We start from the raw sequence: 24308 nt of genomic DNA, 5'->3' as shown, positions 1-24308 counted from the left end.
TTCCGTTTCGTTTCCTTTGTTGGCTTATTTGATATCACCCTTTATTTTGTTACTTGTGTTGTATTGGGGTCTGTAGTATACATCCTTATCACAGTCTACTTTCAAGTGGTGATATCCCACTTGACATACGGTAGATGAACCTTATAATAGTATACTTCCATTTTTCCCTTTTCTCCCTTGGTTCTGTTGTTGTCATATACCTTATTTATACAAATGTGTCATGCTGCACAGTATATGATTATTATTTTTGTTTGAAATAACCAATTTGAGGGGCTCCTGGGTGGCTCAGGCGGTTAAGCATCCGACTTCAGCTCAGGTCATGATCTCAAGGTTTTCGTGAGTTTGAGCCCCACGTCAGGCTCTGTGCTGACAGCTTGGAACCCGGAACCTGCTTTGGATTCTGTGTTTCCTTCTCTCTCTCTCTCTCTCTCTCTGCCCCTCCCCTATTCCTGCTCTGTTTCTCTCTCTCTCTCTCTCTCTCTCTCTCGCTCTCTCACTGTCTTTCTCTCTCTCTCAAAATTAAAATAAACATTTTATTAAATGTTTCATTAAATTTTTTTTCAATAACCAATTTGATTTTTAAGTGACTTAAATAATAAGGAAAAACTTTATATGCTAAATTTCTAGTGTTCTACCTTTATTGTTATTATAGTGTGTAGATCCACATTTCCATCTGGTGTCATCTTCCTGAAGGACCTACTTTACCATAATTAGTAGTGTGGTTCTGCTTGCAATAAACTACTTTGGCTCTTGAATGTCTGAAAAAGACTTTATTTCACTTATGTTTTTCAAAGGTATTTTTGCTGGGAATAGAATTCTAGGTTTAAAGTTTTTTTTTTTTTCTTTCTTTTTATTTAGTCTTTCTTTTTCTTTCTTTATTTTTTCAGCTTTAGTTAAAGATGTCTCTCCACTGACTTCTTGCTTGCATAGTTCGGATGATAAATCCATTGTCATCCTTATTTTTGTTTCTCTGAATGTAATGTGTTTTTCCCTCTGACTGCTTTTAAGATTTTCTCTTTATTACTCTTTTTAAGCAACTTTGTTTTGTTAGACCTTAGTATATCATTTTCTTCATATTCATTGTGCTTGGGCTTTTATGAGCTTCTTGGATCTAGAAGGTTAGAGTTTTCATTAAATTAGAGGAATTGGGAACTATTATTTATTCTCATTCTTTTTCTGTCCCTCTCACATTTTTTTCAAAGGCTCCGGTTACACATACATTGTGTCAGTTTTGATTTACTGATGATTTAGATCCTCATTATGGGTCGAATTTTCTTGCTTCTTTTCATGCCTGGTAATTTTTTTTTTTTTCAACGTTTTTTATTTATTTTTGGGACAGAGAGAGACAGAGCATGAATGGGGGAGGGGCAGAGAGAGAGGGAGACACAGAATCGGAAACAGGCTCCAGGCTCCGAGCCATCAGCCCAGAGCCTGAAGCGGGGCTCGAACTCACGGACCGCGAGATCGTGACCTGGCTGAAGTCGGACGCTTAACCGACTGCGCCACCCAGGCGCCCCTCATGCCTGGTAATTTTTTATTGGATGCCCGACACTGTGAATTTTACCTAGTCGGTAAATGGTTATTTTTATATTCTTCAAATTTGTTTTGGGACACAATTATCTGGAAACAATTTGATCCCTTCAGGTCTTGCTTTTTATTCATTAGATAGTACTAGAACAGAGCTCGATCTAGCACTAATTATTTCTAACTATTGAAGTAAGACCCTTGTGTATGTTCCATACAATCGTCCATGAATCCTTGCAGTTTTCCAGTCTGGCTGATGGGGAACGGGCCCTACTTGTGGCCCTGTGTGAGCACCAGGCACCGTTAGCTCTGATCCTGTTAGGTCCTTTGTCCGACTTCAAATAGTTCCCATACATGTACACCCTGATCAGTCTTGAGTTGGACCCTTTACCAATCTCCAGTTCGCTTTCTATGCAACTCTTTCCTCTCTGTTACCGTCCTGAAAACTCTTGCTTCCTTTGTCTCCCTTAGCTTTCAGATCTGTCTTCTCAACTCCGTGTCTACCAGACTCTGTACAGGTTAACCCTTCCTGTGATGTGGTCTGGATATTCTCTGAAATCAATAAGCTGATGTAATCATAGAGTTTATTTCCTTCATTTCCTGTCTCTCAATGGTCACTGTCCTTCATCGCCTAATACTCAGTGTTTGGCCAACTGTTATTTTGTATGTTTTTGTTTTCTCACTTGTTTCAATTGGGAAAGTAAATTTGACCCCTTACTCCTTCATGGCCGGGGGAAAAGTCCCATCATTTATCTTTAAAAAATAGAAAATACTGCTAGTATAAAACACCAGACTTAACAATATTTTCTGTGTTGATTTCACATAATCTGCCTGTTTCTTTACCTCATGTCATATGCAAAGCGATGGTATTTGATGACTCTGTATGGCTGAGTGAGACTCATGCTGCCGTAACTGCATGATCCAGTCTCCCTGAAATCTAGCCCAGAATTCCACGCAATTACTCATGAACCATTCCTGCCAGAAGCAATGATTCTGGTTTTTATCTGGATTCCCAACGATGACTAGAGTGGTATAGCAAGGAGAATATTTCACTATTTGCTAACAGAATGATTTGTTGTTCTCTCCGACAAGTCCCAAAAATAATGTTTAAAGTATCATTTCCTTAAAAATCAAATTGCTCCCTTCTTAGTTTAAAAGTTTTTGTTTGTTTGTTTGTTTGTTTGTTTGTTTTTAATTACAAAGTTACACTAAACTCTTCAAGTATTCTCAGTACCAGACTGGGTAGTTCAGTCGGTTAAGCATCGGACTCCTGATTTGGCTCAGGTCATGATCTCATGGTTCATGAGATCCAACTCTATGTTGGGTTCTGCGCTGACAGCATGGAGCCTGCTTGGGATTCTCTCTCCCCTCTCTCTCTACCCCTACCCCTTGTTTGCACACTGCCCCTCCCCCCCAAAAAAATAAAGAAACTTAAAAAACTTACACAGTATAATAAAAGTCTCAGTTTATCACCACTTGGAATGAACTAAAATATAATTACCATTTGCGTTTATAAACCCTCTATGAATAAACCTTGCAATAGAATCTAACCTGTAACATTTACAGTGTTTAAATAAACTTTAGTTTTTTACGACAGTTTTAGTTTTACAGAAAAATGGCGAGGATAGTATAGAGTTACCACATATCCCATACCCATTTTTCCACTATTAACATTTTACATTAGTAGGTACATTTGTCACAATTAATGAACTAATATGGATACGTTACTATTAGTTAAAGTCTATGTTTATTCAGATCTCCTTACTTCTAGTCTAATGTTCCTTCTCGGTTCCAGGATCCTACCCTGGGTCTCCTATGACATTCAGTCATCGTATTTCCTTAGCTCCTCTTGGCTATGAGAGTTCCTCAGACTTTTCTTGTTTTTGACGGCAGTGACCATTTTGAGGAGTACCGGTTAGGTATTTGTAGAGTGTCCCTGACTTGGAACTGTTCTGATTTGAGGGTTTTAAATTTTGGGGGAAAAAATAACGGAAGGGCCACTTTCATTACATCGTGTCGAGATCACCTATTATCAATATGACTTATCACTGTTGATGCTGATTTTGATCACCTGGCTGAGATAGTGTTTGTCAAGTTTCTCCACTGTCAACTTACTCTTTCTTCCCTGCTTCCATATTGTAATCTCTGGAAAGAAGTCACTATGCCAAGCTCATACCTAAAGAGTGAAAAGTTATATTCTGCCTCCTTGAGGGCAGAGTGCATAAATTACTTGGAATTCTTCTGCGTGGGAGATTTGTCTTTTCTTTCCCAATTATTTACTTATTCAATTATTTATTTTTATCAGTATAAGCTCATAAACATTTCCTTATGCTTTGGGTTATAATCCAATACGACTTTATTTTGCTGCTCAAATCGTGCCAGCTTTGACCATTGGGAGCTCTTTCAGCTCCTGTGACTTACAATCTTTTAGACTACAATCAAACCTTCAACATGACTCTTCTATGCAGCGACTAAATTACTCCTTGAGATTAAGTTAGGCACTTAGGGAGATATATTACTTTCAGGTAATGCATTAAGTGATATTCTGGTTGTCTGAAAGAATTCATCTGGCAAGAAGTGAATTAAAGACTAAGGAGAGTGCCCATTATGTAGTAAATATTTTAGGAAACTAATGAAATAGAAAAATAAACTGAAAAAGCCAAACCTTTTAAAGCAAATCTATAAATGGCTTCACATGCTTTAGCCAAAACTTCTTCTTCTGGAGAATTCAGCATTAACACCACAGTTGCTGCTTTTTTGCTTTCAATCGTTAGTGGATCAAACTGAAATGTAGAGAGAAAACGATCAGGTTCACATATGAGCCTTAAAAATCACACCAAAAAAGGGAATGGCGTCTAGAAACTTGAAGAGAACATAACCATACAAAAAGGATGTGGTCACTGCCCACTAAGTGCATTGTAAAGTTTTTATTTAAAAAAAACATCACTGATAGAGATACGGTTGCCAATATTGGTGGCTTTGGAATTCCTGGGGTGATGGCAGGAGGAGCAGAGTATTTTGGAATCTGACAGATCTAATTTTGCAACTGAGCCGTGTGGAATCCAAAAAGTTACTTAAGCTGCAAGGATTTCACACGGTTTCCCTTTCTGTATAAACAGCATAATAATACCTCTCTCCTCAAAGGAGCAAGGAGAGGATTAGAGATCATGTGTGTAAAGCATTTAGTACATTGTCTGCACATAATAGAAGGTCATTAAATAACATGGCATAATCTTGGCATAATTCTTAGTCGATACACAAGAAGCCTTTAGTACCTGTATATATTTGATGCCCTGACAGTCTCCAGAATTAGTACCTGCTTCTAATCACTACTCTTCCTGAGAAAGCAGAAATTACATACGTGAAATCACTAAAAAGCAATAGAAAACTGCACATAACACAGTGTAAGACCGGACAAAATCTGAAACAGGGCAAATGGTAATAAGCCATAAGGAAAAAGTAGGGGCGCCCGGGTGACTCAGTCGGTTGGGTGTCCGACTTCAGCTCAGGTCATGATCTCACGGTCAGTGAGTTCGAGCCCCGCATCGAGCTCTCGGCTGACAGCTCAGAGCCTAGAGCCTGCTTTGGAGTCTGTGTCTCCTTCTCTCTCTCTGCCCCTCCTGCCACTCGCACTCACTCTCTCTCTCTCAAAAATAAAATAAAAACGCTAAAAAAAAAAAAGTATAGAGCTCTAGGAAGACCTATATCCCGCTCTGAGATGTTCAGAATTCGTGGGCAGCCAAAATACACAATAACAAATGCATGACTCCTGTGGGTTTTCTTTGGCCAAGGAGAAAACAAATTGTTACGCTATTTTTCTTCCATTTCCAGAGACTGGTGAAGGTGGGTGTTCTGCTTATGTTAAAGACAAAAAATTGAATTTCAAAGCTTTAGCTGGCTCTTTGCGTCGGTCCCTTTCTAAATGAACATCTTCTTGTGTCTGGAGATATAACAAACATTGGTGTTCAGTTTCAGGCAGAGAATGGAGAGACAGATTACTCTGAGTAAGGAGGCTGGAAGAGTACAGAAGACAGAGAAGGTAGCAGTAAGCTGTGACCTAAAAGGGCACAGCTGGGATAAAAATAGCCCTCGCAGGGGAAACGGCCATTGGATTTGGGGACAGCGTTATCGAACATCTGAATTAAAGCCACTGTTTGTATATGTCTAACTCTCTACTAGAAACTGTGAGAGTCACAAAAGTCATGGTGTTTGTTCTCAAGCCTCTTAGACTCTTTCTGGGGAGACAAATCTTCGTTGAAAGTCTGCCACAAGCACCAAGCTTATAGTACTTATGGGTTTCCAGTGACGTGAACCAATGGGACAAGATGGCCTCTAGCAGAGCAGAGAGCAGTGGCGGAGACACTGGCTCCAACACTGATCGGGAGAACACAGCGAGCTGGAAACCCAGAGAAATTTTAAGGGAGGAAAGCATTTGGGGATTGAGGCTTGAAAATCAGCAGGCACTCACAAACCCAACAAGTACATTAACTATATACTTAAAGAAATTACTTGGTAAATGCTCCAGCCGGCACTGGGGAAGACAAGATATAAAAACAATAGTACTATCTCAATAAATACAATGAGATATATAGTAAAATTGAATGATAATGATGTTGTGAATCATGATGTAATTCTTAAGGATTTCTGAAGTAGTGATAACACATTATAAGGGAAAAAATAATTTGGAATTAAAATTCTAGATTTTTCTCAATAAAGCTCAGGTAAAGGAAACCAGATTGTTTTGGTAAAGAGAACTGGGTTATTGCCTAGTTATTATTTATTTTTTCCTTGATATAAAAAAACAGGTTTAAATATGTGTGTTTAATAGGCTACAGAAAAATAGTAAAAGTTCCAATTTACCAAAAGGACAAGGTTACAAAAGAAAGTTGCTCAACTCAGAAAAAGGGACGAAAAAACAAGGGAAACACAACATGAAAATACAGCAAAGAAAAACCAAAAACCTAAAAATGATAGGAATAAAACCAAATATTATCAGTGGTCAAAATAAACATCTGTAAGGCAAATAGATCTCAGTAACTAAGATTGTCAGCTTGTCAAAATTTGTTGTTTGTGTAGTGATATATACGTCTTCCACTTGATCTTACAGAATACAAATTCAGATCTATCTCTCTAAGACACAGAACATTCTTATCACTTCTGAATTTTTCCCTTACGCTCCTTTCCCCTCCAAAAACACCCCCAGAAAGATAACCATTCTGACTTTTAAAATCATCCTTTAGTAGGGGCGCCTGGGTGGCTCAGTCGGTTAAGCATCCGACTTCGGCTAGGTCACAATCTCGCGGTCTGCGGGTTCGAGCCCCGCGTCGGGCTCTGGGCTGATGGCTCAGAGCCTGGAGCCTGCTTCCGATTCTGTGTTTCCCTCTCTGTCTGCCCCTCCCCCATTCATGCTGTGTCTCTCTCTGTCTCAAAAATAAATAAATGTTAAAAAAAATAAATAAATAAAATCATCCTTTAGTAAAAAAGTAAATAAATAAATAATAAAATAAAATCATCCATTAGTTTTCCTGTTCTTCAACTTTGTATAAATAGGCTCATATAACATGTATTCTTTCATGTCTGCCCTCTTTAGCTCAGCACAATGTCTCTGAGATTCAGTCACATTTTTGTATTACTAAGTCATACTTCCTATGGCTATATATTATTCCATTTTATGAATATACCAGTTTAGGTTCTTGTCTTTCAGCTGGAGGCTACCATGAACAAAGCTGCAATGAATATTCTTGCACACGTCTTTTTATGGATATATGCCCTCATTTCCCTTGGGCATATACCTAGGAATGGACTTGATGAGTCATAGGGTAGACACGCGTTTACCTTTCGTAGACACTGTTGAACAGTTTTCTAAAGTACTTTTATCAATTTTCATTCTCACTAGTTAAAGATAAAGAGTTCCAGTTGTTCTACCTCCTCACCAATCCTTGGTATTATTTTTATTTGCTTTTTTTTTTCTTTATTTGCTTTTTCCACTTTATTTCTTATCTTGCTTAGACTATGATCTATTGTTTTAATAACACTCCTGCCAAACCCTAAATAAACTTTTTTTTCATCCTTCTGTCTTGTCATCAAATCAATTCTAGAATATGGACAAACACTAGAATTTTCTTTCTTTGCATTTGTACCCCGACATCCAAGCATTCTTGGAGAATGTTAAGCTACAGGGAAAATTAGTATTGCTGTAAATTCAAGATCAATAATTTCACAAGAGTCTCAAACCTGTCTATATCTTCTTCTGTTACTTTAGAGAAAATGTTTCTCCTACTATCTAAGCCCAGTATCTAATGTGTGCTTTGGATTTTTAACCCATTCACCTTTAATTCTCTCATTGATTCAATAAACACTCATTCAACCCTAATAATGCCACACACTCAGAACAGCATACTAAACATGATAATCAAGTCCCCTATTCTCATAGAACTTACACATTGTCAGTTACGTCATACCATTAATCATCCTTTTTTTCTCTTGAGTAGTCAACTTCTTCCTAACAATTGGATTATTCCCATTACTTCTGAGTCCACTTTGCAGAGAGCCAATTTAGATTCAATAAAATGCACCTAAGTTTAAGTCTGATGAGTTTTAATAAATGTATAGGTACCTCTAACTAACCCCCTCCAAACAATATGTGGAACTTTCCATTACCCCAAAATATTCTCTCCTGCCTCTCTGCAGCTGACTCCCTTTCCCATATCTCCTCTAGGCAACCACTGATCTGCATCCTTTCACCGTAGGTTAACTTCAACTCTTTAAATATGAAATTATTGCACAGGTACCCCTTACGTATGGCCCCTTTCACTTGGCAGAATGATTATGAGATTCATCTGTATTATTCCACGTATCCGTGGTTCATTCCTTTTTACTGATGAGTAGTATCTCATTGTATGAACATAACAATTTGTTTATCCGTTCAGTTAGTGATGGACCTTTGGGTTATTTCACTTGGGACCATTATGAATGAAAGCTGCAATGCGCTTTTCCATGTAAGTCTTCTTGTAGATGTATATTTTCATTTCTCTTGAGTGAATACCTAGGAGTAGAATTTCTGGCTTGACTGGTAGTACAGGTTTAACTTTCCAAAAAAATAAGGTTTTTCCAAAGTAGTTTTACTATCTTGGCTCCCACTAGCAATGCATCTGTATCCAACATAGTATATCTCTTCGCTTATTTAGGTCCTCCTTAATTTGTCTTGGTAATGTTTTATAGTTTTCAGCATATAGGCACTGCATTTATTTTGTTAAACTTATCTCTATTTTGTGGTTTCTGATGCTATGGCAAATGAGATCTTTTTTTCTTCATCTATTTTAAACAAGTGTCATTAGGTAAACAATATTTAGGACCATTTTTCCTCTTACAAATGAACCTTTTCATTATGATGATATGGGTCTCTTTTTCTCTGGTAATATTATTTGCCCTGTTATATAATTCATCTAGTATTAATATAGGCACCCCAGCTTCCTTATGATTTTAGTTTGCAGTATATCTCTTTCCATATTTTGACCTTTAACCTAGCTATATCTTTATATTTAAAGATTTCTTATAGACAGCTTACAGTTTGGATCTTGTTTTTTTATTCAGCTTGACAATCTCTCACTTAAAAAAATTTTTTTAGTATTTATTTTTGAAGGAGAGATAGACAGAACATGAGCAGGGGAGGGGCAAAGAGAGAGGGAGACACAGAATCCAGAGCAGGTTCCAGGGACTTGAACTCATGAATTGTGAGATCATGACTGAGCCAAAACCGAGAGACTGACGCTCAATCAGCTGAGCCACCCAGGCGGCCCTGTTTTCTCCTTTTCTGATTTGTTCCCTGGTTCCTTTTTCCGTCTTCTTTCGGACAATTGGATTTTTTATCCAATTTTATCCAATTTTATCCAATTTTATCTCCTATACTGGTTTATCAACTGAGTTTTCTTCTGAATATGAGTCACATTTTTCTTTGCATACGTAATAATTTTTACTGGCAAGTGAACATTGTAAAAATTATGTTGTTGAGTGTCTGGATTGTATTGGGGGCCTTCTCTTTTTTTTATTTTCGTTATGTTTATTTATTTTTGAGAGAGAGAGACAGAGCGTGAGCAGGGGATGGGCAGAGAAAGAGAGGGAGACACAGAATCCGAAGAAGTCTCCAGGCTCTGAGCTGTCAGCACAGAGCCCAATGTAGGGCTCAAACTCGTGAACCCCAAGATCATGACCTGAGCTTAAGTCAGACGCTTAACCAATTGAGTTACCCAGGCACCACTGGGGGTCCTTCTGTTAAAGGATGTTGAATTTTGTTCTGCTAGACAGTTGTCTTATTTATGGTTCAGCTTTATCTATGTAAAGCCTATTTGAAAACATTATTCCAGCAGGTCTGAGGAAGCCGTTGCTCTAGGGCTGGGTTAGACATACTACAACTAAGGCATGACCCTGCTGGGGGCTCTACTTAATGCCCCAGATGTTCAACAAGATCTCTCCAATCTTTTGGATCAAAATTAGAATGTCCTCCAGACGGGTCTGAATCTTAACATTATTCTTGTAGCTCTCTGATAGTTGTTCGTGCCTGTTCTTTGTCATGAACATGAGTTTCGCCCTGTGCAGCTTAGACTTCAAAGAATCGAGGGAATCATTAACTAAATTTCTGGAGCTATTTTCCTATATATTTCCCTCCTCTCTGGCACTCTGCAAACTTCCACCACCTTAGCCTCTCTACACTCTGACGTCTCAAAACTCTCTTATTTTAAAACAAAAGTAATTATTTCCCTAGATATTAATCATCTTCCAGGTGCTATCTTAGCTCTCCTTCCCTTCCACAGTCAAAAATCTTATGAGCTATTGGGGCGCCTGGGTGGCTCAGTCAGTTGAGCGTCTGGCTTCAGCTCAGGTCATGATCTCACATTTTCTGGGTTCGAGCCCTGCGCCGGGCTCTGTGCTGACAGCTCAAGCCTGGATCCTGCTTCAGATTCTTTGTCTCCTTCTCTCTGCCCCTCCCCTGCTCGCACTCTCTCTCTCAAAAATAAACATTAAAAAAAAAAAAAACTATGAAAAAATTCTTAGGAACCATTGATTTTCCTCCATTTTCTCCCCCTCATACTTCCTGCTAAACATCTCCACTCTGACTTTCATCCTCATTGGTTCACCAAAATATTTCTAAGACCATCAACAGTGAACACCATGTTACTTATCACTTCTTGACATTTTAATCTCATTTCTAGAGAATTAAAATAACAATGCTTGAAACTGTAGAAGCTTATGGCTTACTTGAATTGTCAGGCCTGCATCTTTCTGGATGAGTTTTTTATTGCTTTTTTTCATGATAGTTTGGGTATTAAAAATCCTTGGTGGGAGTGCCTGGGTGGCTCAGTCAGTTGAGCGACCGACTTCAGCTCAGGTCATGATCTCACAGCTCGAGAGTTCGAGCCCCACGTCGGGCTCTGTGCTGACAGCTTGGAGCCTGGAGCCTGCTTTGGATTCTGTGTCTCCCTCTCTCTCTGCCCCTAACCCACTCGCATTGTCTCTGTCTCTCTCAAAAATAATAAATATTAAAAAAAAAAAAATCCTTGGGGTGTTGTTGTGGTTGTGGCAGTTGCTGCTTTGAAGGTTTTGTTTTGTTTTGTTTTGTTTCACGGCTATATTCCTCTGAACTGCTCTGTAACAGCACTTAATGCATTGCGTTGTTTCTTGGGTTTACGTGTCTTCTTCAGTATGTTTACCGTCATTTCCTGGGTTGCTCAAGCCCAAAACCTGGAACCATCTCCCACCTCCTCTCCTCTCACACCGCACATGCAATCCATCAGCAAATCCTGTCATTTCTGCCTTCATTATGGCTGCTTACTCAGGCCACCGGGCTGCATAGCTCATCGCTCCTCCGTAATAGCCTCCATATTGGTCTTCCAGTTTCCACTTTTCCCGTCGTAGCTAGAATGATCTTAATGTTTTTCGTTTCAAATATAAATGAGATGTCACTAATCCTCTACTTGTAACCCTCCAATGGGATTCCCCTTTTTGCACATTAGGAAAACATCCAACCTCCTTAATAGAGCGGAAAAGGCCGTGATCACCACCAGCCTCCCACCTTTAATCCCTATCTCCTGCTCCCTGCTTTCTAGTCTCCAGTCACATCAACCTTCTTGGCATTCCCCAAGTATACTAAGTAAGGTCTTAGTATGGCTACAGTGCTCTCTAGCTAGGGTGCTCTCTCCCAGATATTTGCAAAGCAGACTTCCTCATTCCATTTGTCTTTCTTAAATGTGACCCCACTGAGAAAGCTTGCCCTGACCTGGATTCTATTTAAAGTAGCCCCATCCCTCCCCATCCTTATATCCTACTTTATTTTTCCCCATTGATCTTATTACTACCTGAATTATATTATTATTTGTTAATTGACTGCTTCCCCTAACTAGCATATAAGCTATGAACTTTGTTTTGCTCCCATGTATATGCCCAGGAGGTAGAAAAACACTTGTACGTGGCATTCACTCAATATTTGTCTAATAAGTGAATGAATTTCTTCCGGCAAAGGACTGTGTAATTTCTCTACCGCCATTACTTAGAATAAACCTAGGATGTGGAAATACTCAATAAATGTTTATAAAGATGTGCATGAAAATACCTCTGGAAACTTCTGTGTTATGCTTGTGGCCTGAGAGGGCTTTAACCGTGTACTGTCTCTTGATGTCAGAAAAGAAGGTTCTAAACCTGAGGTTCGTGGAGCCATCCTTGGGCTTCAGGGATATATCCTTCCACTAAAATTGTATGTAAAACTTTTGGTGGGCATTTTTGTGGGGAGGGAGTCCACAGTGGCCATCCCACCCTCATAGGGCTCCCTGACCGCACCCCCCCCCCCAACCCTTGAGAATCACAGCCTTAAATCCTCTTTGCCGCCCACAACAGTTTCCCTGGCATTCTGCTGGCTGTCTTCTCTATCCACCCCCACTCAGGACAAAGTTCCCTTCCACTTCAGAACTTGCACTTCAGAGACCACTGATAGTTCAATATTTTTAAAGCTGATGTTATAAGCATGTGAATAAATATGCTCTGTTAAAACATACTTATGTCACGATCTCCACACAGTGACTGCAGTTGTCAAAGGAGTACCTGAAAATATACTTAACCCGAACCCATCGTAAAGATTTGTAACCCTTCTTCAGCGGTGGAGAAAACACTTTGGTATTTTGACCTATCTGCTGGTCATCGTTAAGAAAAAGGTAACATGGGGTACAAGAGGCTTGAAGGGAAGGTTCAGACTGTGAGAGTTACAGTCTAAAGAGCTGTAAAAGGAGGAGAAATACCAATATTTGGCAGAGAGCGGAGAAAACTTGGCATGACATCTGTTTCTCCCACAGAGCCTACAGCATTATAGTAATTTTTTATTTAAAAAGGTGCTGAGAATCAAATGATAGCTAGCACAGAATGCCACACAACTAAATAAATGATACTGTGCTGTAATTACATAGCCCATCTGCTTTCCCGTGAGGAACTCACAGTCACTCACCAGCAAGCTGGTTGTGAAATTATAATTTCACGCTGTATACAAAACAAATGATGAACCAAAGTTATTTACAGAAAGGGTGAAATAAAGGGGAAGCATTTTGGCTAAACTCTGAATTTTAAGTTCAGTCAATCAGCGCAGCCATAGTCTTACAGAGATACTTTTACATCTCTGTTAAGGACACAAGACCTTCTAGAACAATGCTGTCCAGCACAAAGTTCAACACTGCAAATGTTCTGATTCTGCTTTGCCCAATATAGCAGTCACAGCCGCATGTGGCCTTTGAGCACTTGAAGTGTAAGGTGACTGAGGTGCTGAATGTTTCGTTTTATTTTTAGTTGTTAATTTCAATTACTATGCCTTTAATCATCATTAATTTAAATTTAAATAACCGCAGGTGACTAGTGACTGCTACATTAGGCCGGGCCTAAAAGAATAGAAAGTTGTAAAGTTGAACTCAGTGAAAATAGATAAATCATGATAGTCTCGTAATTTTTATGGTACCAAGAAGGGCAAAGAAAAGGCTTTTTTGATGGCTATTGGAGCGTGTTTGCTACATCATTGGTCTCAGATCAGGGGGGAAACCAATTATACATGAAAAGAGAGACAGATTAACAGAAATGGACTGTCTCACTCTAGTAGGGACTTTTAGTAGAGAGCATCTAGACATCAGTTAAAATCCAGTAAAAAGGGTAAAGGTTAAAATGAAAACAGCTAAAATGGCCTCTAGGTTTCTTTACAACTTGAATTAAACTTTTAGAGCAAGGTAAGCAAGATTTTTTTAGAATATGGTTTTGTGCATGTTTCTTAATTTATACTAATTTTTATTAAATCATGACTTTCTAAAATCTGTGCTGTAGGAGAAACGTCGGAAAATTAATTCCCATGAAGCTTCATTTCTGAAATAAGTCCAGGCAGTTCTGGCAGCCCGTGACAACGCGTTAAGGGTTGCATTCTGAGGTTGACGGGAGCGTCCGGGGAAGACAAGTCACTGGAGACATCCCACTCTTCCAAGGAACTGGGTTTGGTCACCCACGTGAGGAAGCAGATCCTGCTGTCGCCTGACGCTCTGACTCAACACTCAGCGAGCTTAGCTCCCCCCATTTGCACCTAACTATGGACAGAAGGTGCAGAACCATTAACGTAAATACATAAACGTTCAGTTAACTTGACAGTGAGATTCCAGAACCAGGTCACAGTCCCTTGTGGGTTTAGATACTGTGGATTTAGTCTGCTGAAACTCAGTTGCCTCTGAAATATCAAGGAAATAAAAATTCCATGCTCATGAACTTGAAAACCTGACCATGAAGCATGAGGGCCACACCCCAGGCCACCAGGAACTTTAGTGGCCAGCTGGTCTTCCACAGCTGATCTCCCTGCCTCCTTTGACAATGCGCAAAACTTCTCAAGTTTTGTGGGATGATCAACAGTACCCTCAATTACATCACGAAGAATAACAACTTTTACCAAGTTCTCATCTAGTGCCAAGCGCTGTTCTAAGCATCTCATGTTTACCTAAGCTTGCCTCCCCACTGTGAATAGATGTGAAGTGGTTGTCGTTATATCCTCACCGGAGTATACAGAGTTCGGGAACTTGGCCTCCAGATGGAGTGAGGATTCAGTCTCTGGCGGTGTAATTCCAGAGCCTGGATCCTTAGTCCCTAAATATCTTGCCTTATAGTAAATATTGCCTTGTAAGGTTGTTTCTATTAGTAATTCTCTTATGCAATCATTCCATAGAAAGTTTTCCTTTTGTTAAAGCATCACAAACAACCTTTCAGCCAGACGTGGAAATGTTTGGGGAGGTAGATTATAGTTGCATCGGTCGTTCAAGCTGTTATCTTCCCCGCCTCTAAGCATCTTCATAGCTAGTGGTCGCTTTCACGAGAAGGAATGGAGGTCAATAAACCACACGGGCGTATATTAAATGTATGTTTTGACGATTCGAAAATTAAGAAAAGCAAGGGGAGCTTTTTGTTTTAACCATATAACTGAACATTCTTCTTTCTGTCCCCATTACCCATTTTAACGAGTATACAAAAGACTAATAGCAACACGAATCTTTGGAAATACGAAGCAAGTTGTTATTAGTTGGCACAGGAAAGTTAATTTTTTAAAGCAGTTATATATCCATCTTTGAAATGTGGTTTTCTTTTATACTCTGCACAAGAACCCTTTCATAGACTTTGAAGAGGTATACCTTGGCACAAATGCCAAGTTCAGACAGTTGACATTGTGATATACTGTTTTGAAGTATTTGAATTCACAAGATAGAAAGTGGTTAGATAGTTAACACTAATCTGCCAGTTTTATTAACATATAGTCAGAGTAAGAGAAGTATGGAAGGACTAAGAGGAAAGGCCATGGTCAAGGCCCATTGGTAATTGTTATATATGTCCTTTTTTTTTGGATCACTCTACTTTTTTAAAAAGCATAATTAACATACGGTGTTATACTAGCTTACGGTGTACAATGTGATGATTCAACAATTCTATCCATTTTTCAGTACTCATCACAGTAAGTATACTCTTTTTTAATGTTTATTTTTGAGAGAGAGAGAGAGAGAAAGAGAGAGAGAGAGAGAGAAAGTGGGAACAGGGGAGGGGCAGAAAGAGAGGGAGACACAGAATCTGAAGCAGGTTCCAGGCTCCGAGCTGTCAGCACACAGCCCAGCACGGGGCTCGAACGCACGAACATCAAGATCACGACCTGAGCCGAAGTCAGACGCTTGACTGAGTCACCCAGGCGCCCCACTATAAGTAGACTCTTAATCTCTCCCATTCCCCACCTATTTCCCCTCTGGCAACCACTAACTAGTTTGTTCTCTGTATTTAAAGTCTGTTTGTTGTTGTTGTTTATCTCTTTTTTTCCTTAAATTCCACTTTTGACTGAAATCATGGTATTTATTTTTCTCTGTCTGACTTACTTCCTGTAGCATTATACCCTCTAGCTCCATCCATATTGTTGCAAACAGCAAGACCGCATCCTCTTTATGTCTAGGTAATATTCCATTGTGTGTGTGTGTATATATATATATATATATGTATATATATATATATATATATATCACATCTTCTCTACCCATTCATCTATGGATGGATACTTAGTGCAATCCCTATCAAAATACCAACAACATTTGTCACAGAACTAGAACAAATAATACTAAAATTTGTATGGAACCACACAATATCCCAAATAGCCAAAGCAACCTTGAGAAGTTAGAATAAAGCTGGAGGTATCGCAATCCCAGATTTCAAGACGTACTACAAAGCGGTCGTCATCGAAACAGTATGATTCTGGCACAGAAGTAAGACACATAGATCAATGGAACATAAGAGAGAGCCCGGAAATAAACCCATGCTTACACGGTCACACAAACCATGAAACTGGAGCACTTTCTTACACCGTACACAGAAATAAGCCCAGAATGGATGAAAAGACGCAACTATGAGGCCTAAAAGCATAAAACTCCAAGAAGAAAACATAGACAGCAATTTCTTTGACATTGGCCATTACACATGCTTTGGCTGTCCCTAAGACTCTCGTGAACTGAGAAAGAAGAGCTAGTTTTCTGTTAACGCTAGGTTTAAAACTGTTTCTCAAGTCCTTGATTGTGCCCCCCAAGGACTGGAATACAGAGGACAAGCCAGCAAAACATTACAAAATTATAGAAAGTGTATTAGACAAATATATCTATTGTTTAACGGTCCCTTAATTCTAATTTTAATCAGAAAATGTTTGTCATCGGGGTGCCTGGGTGGCTCAGTCGGTTGGGCGGCCGACTTCGGCTCAGGTCATGATCTCGCGGTCCGTGAGTTCGAGCCCCGCGTCGGGCTCTGTGCTGACAGCTCAGAGCCTGGAGCCTGTTTTGGATTCTGTGTCTCCCTCTCTCTGACCCTCCCCCATTCATGCTCTGTCTCTATCTCAAAAATAAATAAACGTTAAAAAAAATTTTTTTTAAAAAAAAGAAAATGTTTGTCATCAAGTACTGTGTTCATTAGTCCACTTTCCAGTAATAAGATGTCAATAATGATATTGACCGGGGAAAATGGCTGACTCAGTCGGGGTTGTGAGTTCGAGCCCCATGCTGGGTGTAGGGATTACTTAAAAATGAAATCTTTTTTCTAAAAATGCTATTTTGCAGCAAAAAGGGATAATTCAAACTTAAGTGGCAATGAAAAAAAAAATAAGAGAATTTGGAACATTTTAGGAGGATGTCCAAAAGAGAGCAAATGGAATGATGAAACTGTACCGTGAACCACAATGGCCATCTATCTCTGCAAAGTGTTCCTAGACCTGAGCAGACAGGTGCTTCTCCTTCATCTCGTTTTATTTTTTTAAGTTTATTTATTTTGAGAGAGAGAGTGCACAGAAGCAGTGGAGAGGGAGAGGGAGAGCGAGAATCCCAAGCCAGCTCCGCAGTATCAGCACAAAGCCCGTCGCAGGGCCAGATCTCAGGAACCGTGAGATCATGACCTGAGCCGAACTCAAGAGTCAGACGGTTAACCGACTGAGCCACCCAGGTGCCCCCAGACAGATACTTCTGGAGTCTTCGTTCCCAACTGTACTGAAGGATCAAACATAGGAAGTTACATAGGTGTGTGTCTGTGTGGGTCTGTGTATCAGAGTCGAAAGGAGACCCGCAACATTAGGTCTTATTTACTAGCGTTAACTATGTGCCAGGCACTGAGAACGTGATGAGCTTTACTTCATTTTAATTCACACAACAACCAAAATGAGTTGGGCCTCACAATTCACACTGAAGAAATTTCAAACAAGAACTGAAAGAACATGGCCACATTTGGCAACACTGTGCCAAATAACACAGGTCAGGAGACGCAGAGCTGGGACGTAGCTCACATTTGTAACCGCAAAGCTCCAGTGCTGTTGGAAAGACCTTGCACTAAGCCCAGCTTCCTTCAAACTATAAAATCCCTGTGAGTCTACTGACGGACCATAAACACTTGTTTTCAGTCACATTTTATTTGAAGAAAATCACACCAAATGTCTGTTTCAAAATGAGTTTCTTTTCGCCCTTAAAGATTTTTCATCTCTTCATTTATTTTAATGTTTATTTATTTTTGAGGGAGCGGGAGACGGGCAGAGAGAGAGGGAGACACAGAATCCAAAACAGCCTCCAGGCTCCGAGCTGTCAGCACAGAGCCCGACGCGGGGCTCGAACTCACGAACCGTGAGATCATGACCTGAGCCGAAGTCGGACGCTCAACTGCCTGAGCCACCCAGGTGCCCCTAAGATTTGATTTTTGAGTAATCTCTATACCCAACGTGGGGCTCGAATTCACAACCCCGAGATCCAGAGTCACACGCTCCACCGGCTGAGCCAGGCAGGTGTCCCTCAAAATAAGTTTCTAATCTGAAAACTGTCCAAGTTCATTTTTTATTTTTAACATCATCTTTTGGTAATTCATAAACCTTAGAGAAATAAGATAAAAACATACTTTTAAAAAGAGAGACATGGGGCGCCTGAGTGGCTCAGTTGGTTGGGTGTCCGACTTCGGCTCAGGTCATGATCTCGCGGCTAGTGAGTTCAAGCCCCGCGTCGGGCTCTGTGCTGACAGCTCAGAGCCTGGAGACTGTTTCAGATTCTGTGTCTCCGTCTGTCTCTGACCCTCCCCCGTTCATACTCTGTCTCTCTCTGTCTCAAAAATAAATAAACGTTAAAAAAAAAATTTAAAAAAAAATAAAAAGAGAGACAGGGCTTTGTGTTTTAGGCAATGTATTACTCAAACATCTGGAACAGAAAAAGATGATGAACCCAGACTTTTCTCTCCATAGAACTGGAAAATACGAGCCTTCTGATGTTCAAATGGTCATCTTCAGACAACCTCATATACAGAGCTAATAGCTATAGCATAAACTCCTAGTTATTTTGGAAAACGCACTCGGATGATTAACATAAACGAGGGACCAGCAAATATCAATTTAAAATATTTAAAAGAACAAACCAAAACTATTTGGTCATTAACTAGGCCCATAAACACGCCCTCCACATCCTGGAAAAGCTAATAATTACTCTCTAATTGTGCTGATTATGTAATGACAACGTTGTAAATGTTTGTTTATATAATGTTAGATTTCTCTAACTAATCTTATCATTACTCAGACCTTGGACTTCTGCCAATGTGTACTCATGTATATGCTGGTACATGCCAAACAGTTGGAACAATTTATTTTTAAAACTGGTTGTTAACGTGCTACTAGTCTTAAAATCAGAAACTTACCACATCCTTAGGAGGGGGTTCTGCTTCCTTCTTTACCTTTTTACCCATTCTGGAAAAAGATGCAATAATTAGTTAAAGTGCCATTTGTACCTTGTATATGCACAAATCTCTCAGTTACCTGTGGATGCCCTTCGAAGGAGATTTATTTCCTCATTGCAATTTTACCTAAAAAAGAGATGATGTGAAATAGGTAGAAATGGTCGTACGTGTACAAATACGTTACCTGCAGTCGTATTTCAAACGCCACAGTTTTTAAGGAACTCACTGTTAAGATTGTTGGGCATCAGTCCTGGCTTCCAGCTTGTAAGGAAGAGAACACACCCAGGACATAAATTTTACTTACATAACGGGAAACAGTTTACCATGCATATAGCTCACTGATGGGGTGCTTAGGAGACTAAATCCAATTTACTTTTGAGAGCTCCAAGAATGTTCTGCCACAAAGGGGGGGATTTTTGTCTGCTTTCCTGCACTGATCTATCCCAACAGTATCTGGTACATGGTAGGTATTCGATATGTATAAAAATCATTAACTCTGTTTTTCCTGGGAGTATGATTTTGTGACTGATACCCAAGACAAGGCAACTCCAAATTAACGTTGGTGTCATTTTCCCAGATAACCAAAAGTTTTCTCTAATATAATCCATAGCTCAATAAAAAAAAAAAAAAAAGTAATTGAGAATCTGAAGAGATGTATTCTGGAGAAGTTGGGGTTACTGCTTACAAGACCTGTTTCTACCTGCCCTCGTATGTCCATAACTGTGCAGACAAAAAGTCAAAGGATTGGTACTGATAGTTGACAAACCACAGAGCAGTAACCCCATCTGGGTACAGAGGACTTTCCAAGATGTTCGGGACTGTTAGAATAAATAACTCTAGAAACCTTTCGAGTTTTCTCCAATGGGAGGTTATGTTTGGCATTTGGGCAATCTCAGATGCTACAAACCTGTCTCAGGGAAATAAGTACAGTTTCCAGAAAATTCTGGGAAGTCAAAAATCTTTGGTGAGAATCTACAATGTCAGGATTGGTTCAGATGGTCTCTCAAGGGACAAAAGCAACTCTCAGCATTAGAGGCACTAACCAGAATTTATCACATGTTTTAAAACGCCACATGTTCATAGAAACTCCTAGGGGCTTCTGAAAGACATCCAGATCCCTCAGTTCAGGTCACATAAATTTCAAGATCTTTAAGGGTCTGGGCAAGCTTACACTGTGATGCCCTCCCTCACATCCAGTATATTAAAACATTAAAATGTACCCACATTCCCCATTAAATATGATTTTCATCACATAAAGTTTTGAAATCAAGCATTTGAAATTATTCAGCAGGTTGTATACCTCAAACTTCTTGCAAAATGAGAAAACTGTTCTCAAATATAACTTAATATTAAAACATTTACATTAATTTTTCAAGTTTCTTTTCAGATTTTAGAGGCAGTTACTTTTTTCAAAACTCAAACATCTTTCATAGGTGTTTGAAAAGCACACAGACCCTAGATTTTGTGTTTATGATATTCCAGGCAGATGGACAGAAACCATTCTGGACAAATGCAAATCTACCTTGCAATTAATCTCTAGGAAAAAGAAATTTTAGAGCGCTTCGTAATCAACTCCAAGGTAGAGCAGCCTTTGATTTACAGAAGAACTCCTTATGAATAATGTTTAAGAAGAACTGAATTATACTTGCATTAAATTACTGCACATCATCTGATTTTCACTCAGGAACTGATTTTTTCCCATTTCAGGATAGTGGCTTTGAGTAAAGGCATACTGAAGAGTACAGAGGTTAGAATTGCCTTAACACAGGACGACAGCAATGGAGTCGATCCCAGGCAGTACCGTAAAGTAGGAAGCATTTAGTTTGTGTTTTTATTACCAAATTGAGTATAGTAGTTAATGGGGGACAAAGTATTTAGCTGACATAGATCAGGGGCGATGAGCCTCAAAGATGACCGTAAGGTGTTTTTTTTTAACGTTGTAAATTCAACATTTCACTTAAAATCAACATGATACAACCACATTATCTTATGTTAGTTTATTCTTTAAAGATTTGTTTGCCTCTAAAGCTCCAGAGACGCCACATTAAGAAAACAAATCCTGGGGCGCCTGGGTGGCTCAGTCAGTTAAGCATCTGACTTTGGCTCAGGTCATGATCTCTCAAGTCTGTGGGTTCGAGAGAACCCGCATGGCCCTCTGTGCTGACAGCTCAGAGCCTGGAGCCTGCTCCGGATTTTGTGTCTCCCACTCTCCCTGCCCCTCCCCTGTTCACACTCCGTCTCTCTCTCCTTCAAAAATAAACAAACACTTTAAAAATTTAAAAAAAAAAAATCCCTTTGACTTTTTGAAGCACACCTGCTTTCCTTGACTATTTTACCACCCTTCCCAGTGATGTTTTCGATTGTGCTAAAATATACACAACATAAAATTTACCATTTTAACACTGCTTAACTGTATAGTTCTGTGTCTACTATCCACTTATACAGAATACATTTCATTACAGAAAATTTGGAAAACAAGGAAGGGCACATGGAATAAAAAAAAAAAATCACTCAGGAATAAACTCAGGGAGATTAGCACTGTTTCAGGATAGTTCCTTTTTGTGTGTTTTCTATAGGGATTTTACCATGCTACATGGGTTTCGATCTCCTATTCTCAACTTCCTTTCCTGGAACCATTTGCCTACCATATTCTTTTTTTTTTTTTTTTTTTCCTGATATAATTTATTGTCAAACTGGCTAACATACCGGCTGTACAGTGTGCTCTTGGTTTTGGGGTAGATTCTCGTGCTTCATCACTTATAGACAACACCCAGGGCTCATCCCCACAAGTGCCCTCCTTTCCTACTGCTTTTTTACACTAATGGACAGGTTCGTGAAATCTCTGTCTCCATTCATTGCTCCAATCATCTCCAGTGAATCAGCATATCATGTCGTTTAAAATACTATTGTCAAATCCACTATGTATCCAGACAGTCCCCCTATTGTTGAACATTTGTTTCTCATTTCCTGAAATTATGGATAAGGCTGCAATGAACCTCCTCAGACATAAAGTGTTCATCCACGTCCTCAACTGCTTCTTTAAGAGAAAGGCAAATAACTGGATGAAAAGGCATGAACTTCACCGCACTGAGTACAAAAACAAATCTGCTTTAAATGGGCACCTCCTCCGTCATTAGAAAGGAGCCGCGCTTTCCCCCCACAAATTTGTCGACCGTTTGTACTTCTTTGTGAGCTTTCAGCCTGTGCGATCTTAAATGTTTTCTGAGGAGGAGCCTTATTTTAAAAACTGTGAAGGAAGGGGGAAGACTACAGCCAGTGGGGACTCGTTTCCTGAGTTGCTGGGAGGCACGGAAAGGAATCTTAGACTCTCAGATCCCCTCTCGGGGCCTGTTTTGTCACCTGTTAAACGGAAGGAGGCCAGGATGCTTAGGAAACCCACCCGGATCCCCGGCTGATACTGGGCGCACAGGGCAGGGACCGACAACCCCCAACGAGGCATTCGTTCCGTCGGTTGTCCCAGAGGTCCCCACGCGCTGGGCACCTCCCCCTTGCCCAAATTCTGCGGGGACCTCGGCCCCGGGCCCCTCCAAACCGCGGGAGTAGCCGCGCAGCCGCACGCCCGCCTTTACCTGCCGGCAGATCCCGCCGAGCGGCGGCCCCTCGCGCCCGGAGAACCGCACCCGCCGCCTCCCGCGCGCGCCTCAGAGGCCACTGTTGCTCTTGGTTGCTAGGCGACACCGGCCGCGCCTGCGCGCGCCTCGGCCCTGAAAGCTCGCGCTGGGCTGCGCGCGCGCCCCCCGTCCCGCCTTGGGTGAGCGGTCTGCGGCGAAGGCGCCTTGAGCTCCGAGTCCAGAGCTTTGCGCGGGGTGGACACGGGAACCCTGCTCTTCGCGGCCAGTCCGGGTGAACACTGGAAATCAGCAGGCAGTCCAGCCTCAGCCTCTGGCCCGCGGACCGGCTCTGGATTCGCGTACTCTGGGATGCTAGCGCTTTCTCCCAAAGACAGGCCCCAGCCGGAATCTGCGCGGATGGCTGCCACATCACCGTCCCCTGTCCAGGCTCCCCTAAGCCGCACCCCTGCGTGGCCCACTTTCCAGGCCCTAGGGTGTCCGGTCTGTCCTCACGGCACTTGTGTTGGCCCGCCAAAATCTCCTCCTCTTCCACCTTTCTTTCCTCTTTATGCCACCCTTCCCAACGGCCTAAGACCTCAGTTTCCCTTCTTCGTCCTCCACCCTCCTCCACTCCAATCAGCAGTTAGGTCAACGGGCCCTCCTCATTTTGTCTCCTAATCTATTCCTCCTCTTTAATCCTTACGGTCACCCCAATCCGGGCCACCATTTTTGGCGTCTGATGGCTTCGGTTCCTCTCTGCCTCCTATTCCTGCATCGATACGAGACACCATACCAGAGGCAGATCAGCCTTCCAGAACTTCTCATTCTAGACGTGTCACTCCCCTATTCAAACTTCAGTCGGCTTCCTAAAAATAAAGTCTGAACTCATTAGCCTGGTATGCAAAACCGTCTGCCCATTCCCTATCTGGACCGCCCACCTCTCTCCCCCAACACAAGCCCCAGCCAAGCCGACTGTCACCCCCAATTTTTCCATACTCTTCTCCTCTGGATTTCGCTCACTGTCCCTTCATCATTGCGTCTATTCCACAAATATTTATTAAGCACCTACTGTTTGCCAGGTCATCCGCAACTTGTGTAACCCCTGGAATACTCTTTTATTTCTACTTAACGAAGCCCAGCTCAAATGCCATCGTCATACAAGACCCTTTGATTGACTTTAGTAAAAAAACAAAACAAAACAAAACTCTCCCTCTCCTGAATTCCTCTCATACTTTTCCAAACTCCGTCCCTTGCCTGCCTCTGTCCGTCCCCCAGCCTTGGTCCTTTTTACTTGAACATATATGGCTGGATGAGTTTGGGCAAATGTTTTCAGCTGTGTAACTGTTATCACAATGAAGATGCACAGCATTTCCACCCTCCCAAATTTCCTTCATGCCCCTTTGAAGTCAGACCTCTCTCCCTCCAACCCTCTTCTCCGGGAAAAAC

At 40.8% G+C, this 24308-nt stretch overlaps 1 protein-coding gene across 12 annotated transcripts in view; it reads right to left on the bottom strand.

The window, feature by feature from the left end:
* Positions 1–22943, bottom strand: part of ARMC3 (armadillo repeat containing 3) — a 106055-nt gene extending 83112 nt beyond the window's left edge. For 2 of the 12 annotated variants that reach the window (XM_042991216.1, XM_042991224.1), the window contains exons 1-4: positions 22651–22837; positions 19370–19416; positions 19252–19300; positions 4190–4307 (exon numbers count right to left, since the gene is read on the bottom strand). In XM_042991216.1, coding sequence (XP_042847150.1) covers positions 4190–4307; positions 19252–19299 — 166 coding nt within the window. In that variant the 5' untranslated portion in view covers position 19300; positions 19370–19416; positions 22651–22837. Of the gene's footprint in view, positions 1–4189; positions 4308–19251; positions 19301–19369; positions 19417–21996; positions 22623–22650; positions 22852–22880 lie in introns of those variants that run through there. The other 10 variants (XM_042991226.1, XM_042991227.1, XM_042991217.1 and 7 more) reach the window with 9 other exon arrangements.
* Between the last annotated feature and the right edge of the window lie 1365 nt (positions 22944–24308).

Source organism: Panthera tigris, chromosome B4, assembly GCF_018350195.1.
Source record: "Panthera tigris isolate Pti1 chromosome B4, P.tigris_Pti1_mat1.1, whole genome shotgun sequence".
NCBI classification, from domain to species: domain Eukaryota; kingdom Metazoa; phylum Chordata; class Mammalia; order Carnivora; family Felidae; genus Panthera; species Panthera tigris.
This window is presented reverse-complemented; position numbering and strand designations above follow the sequence as displayed.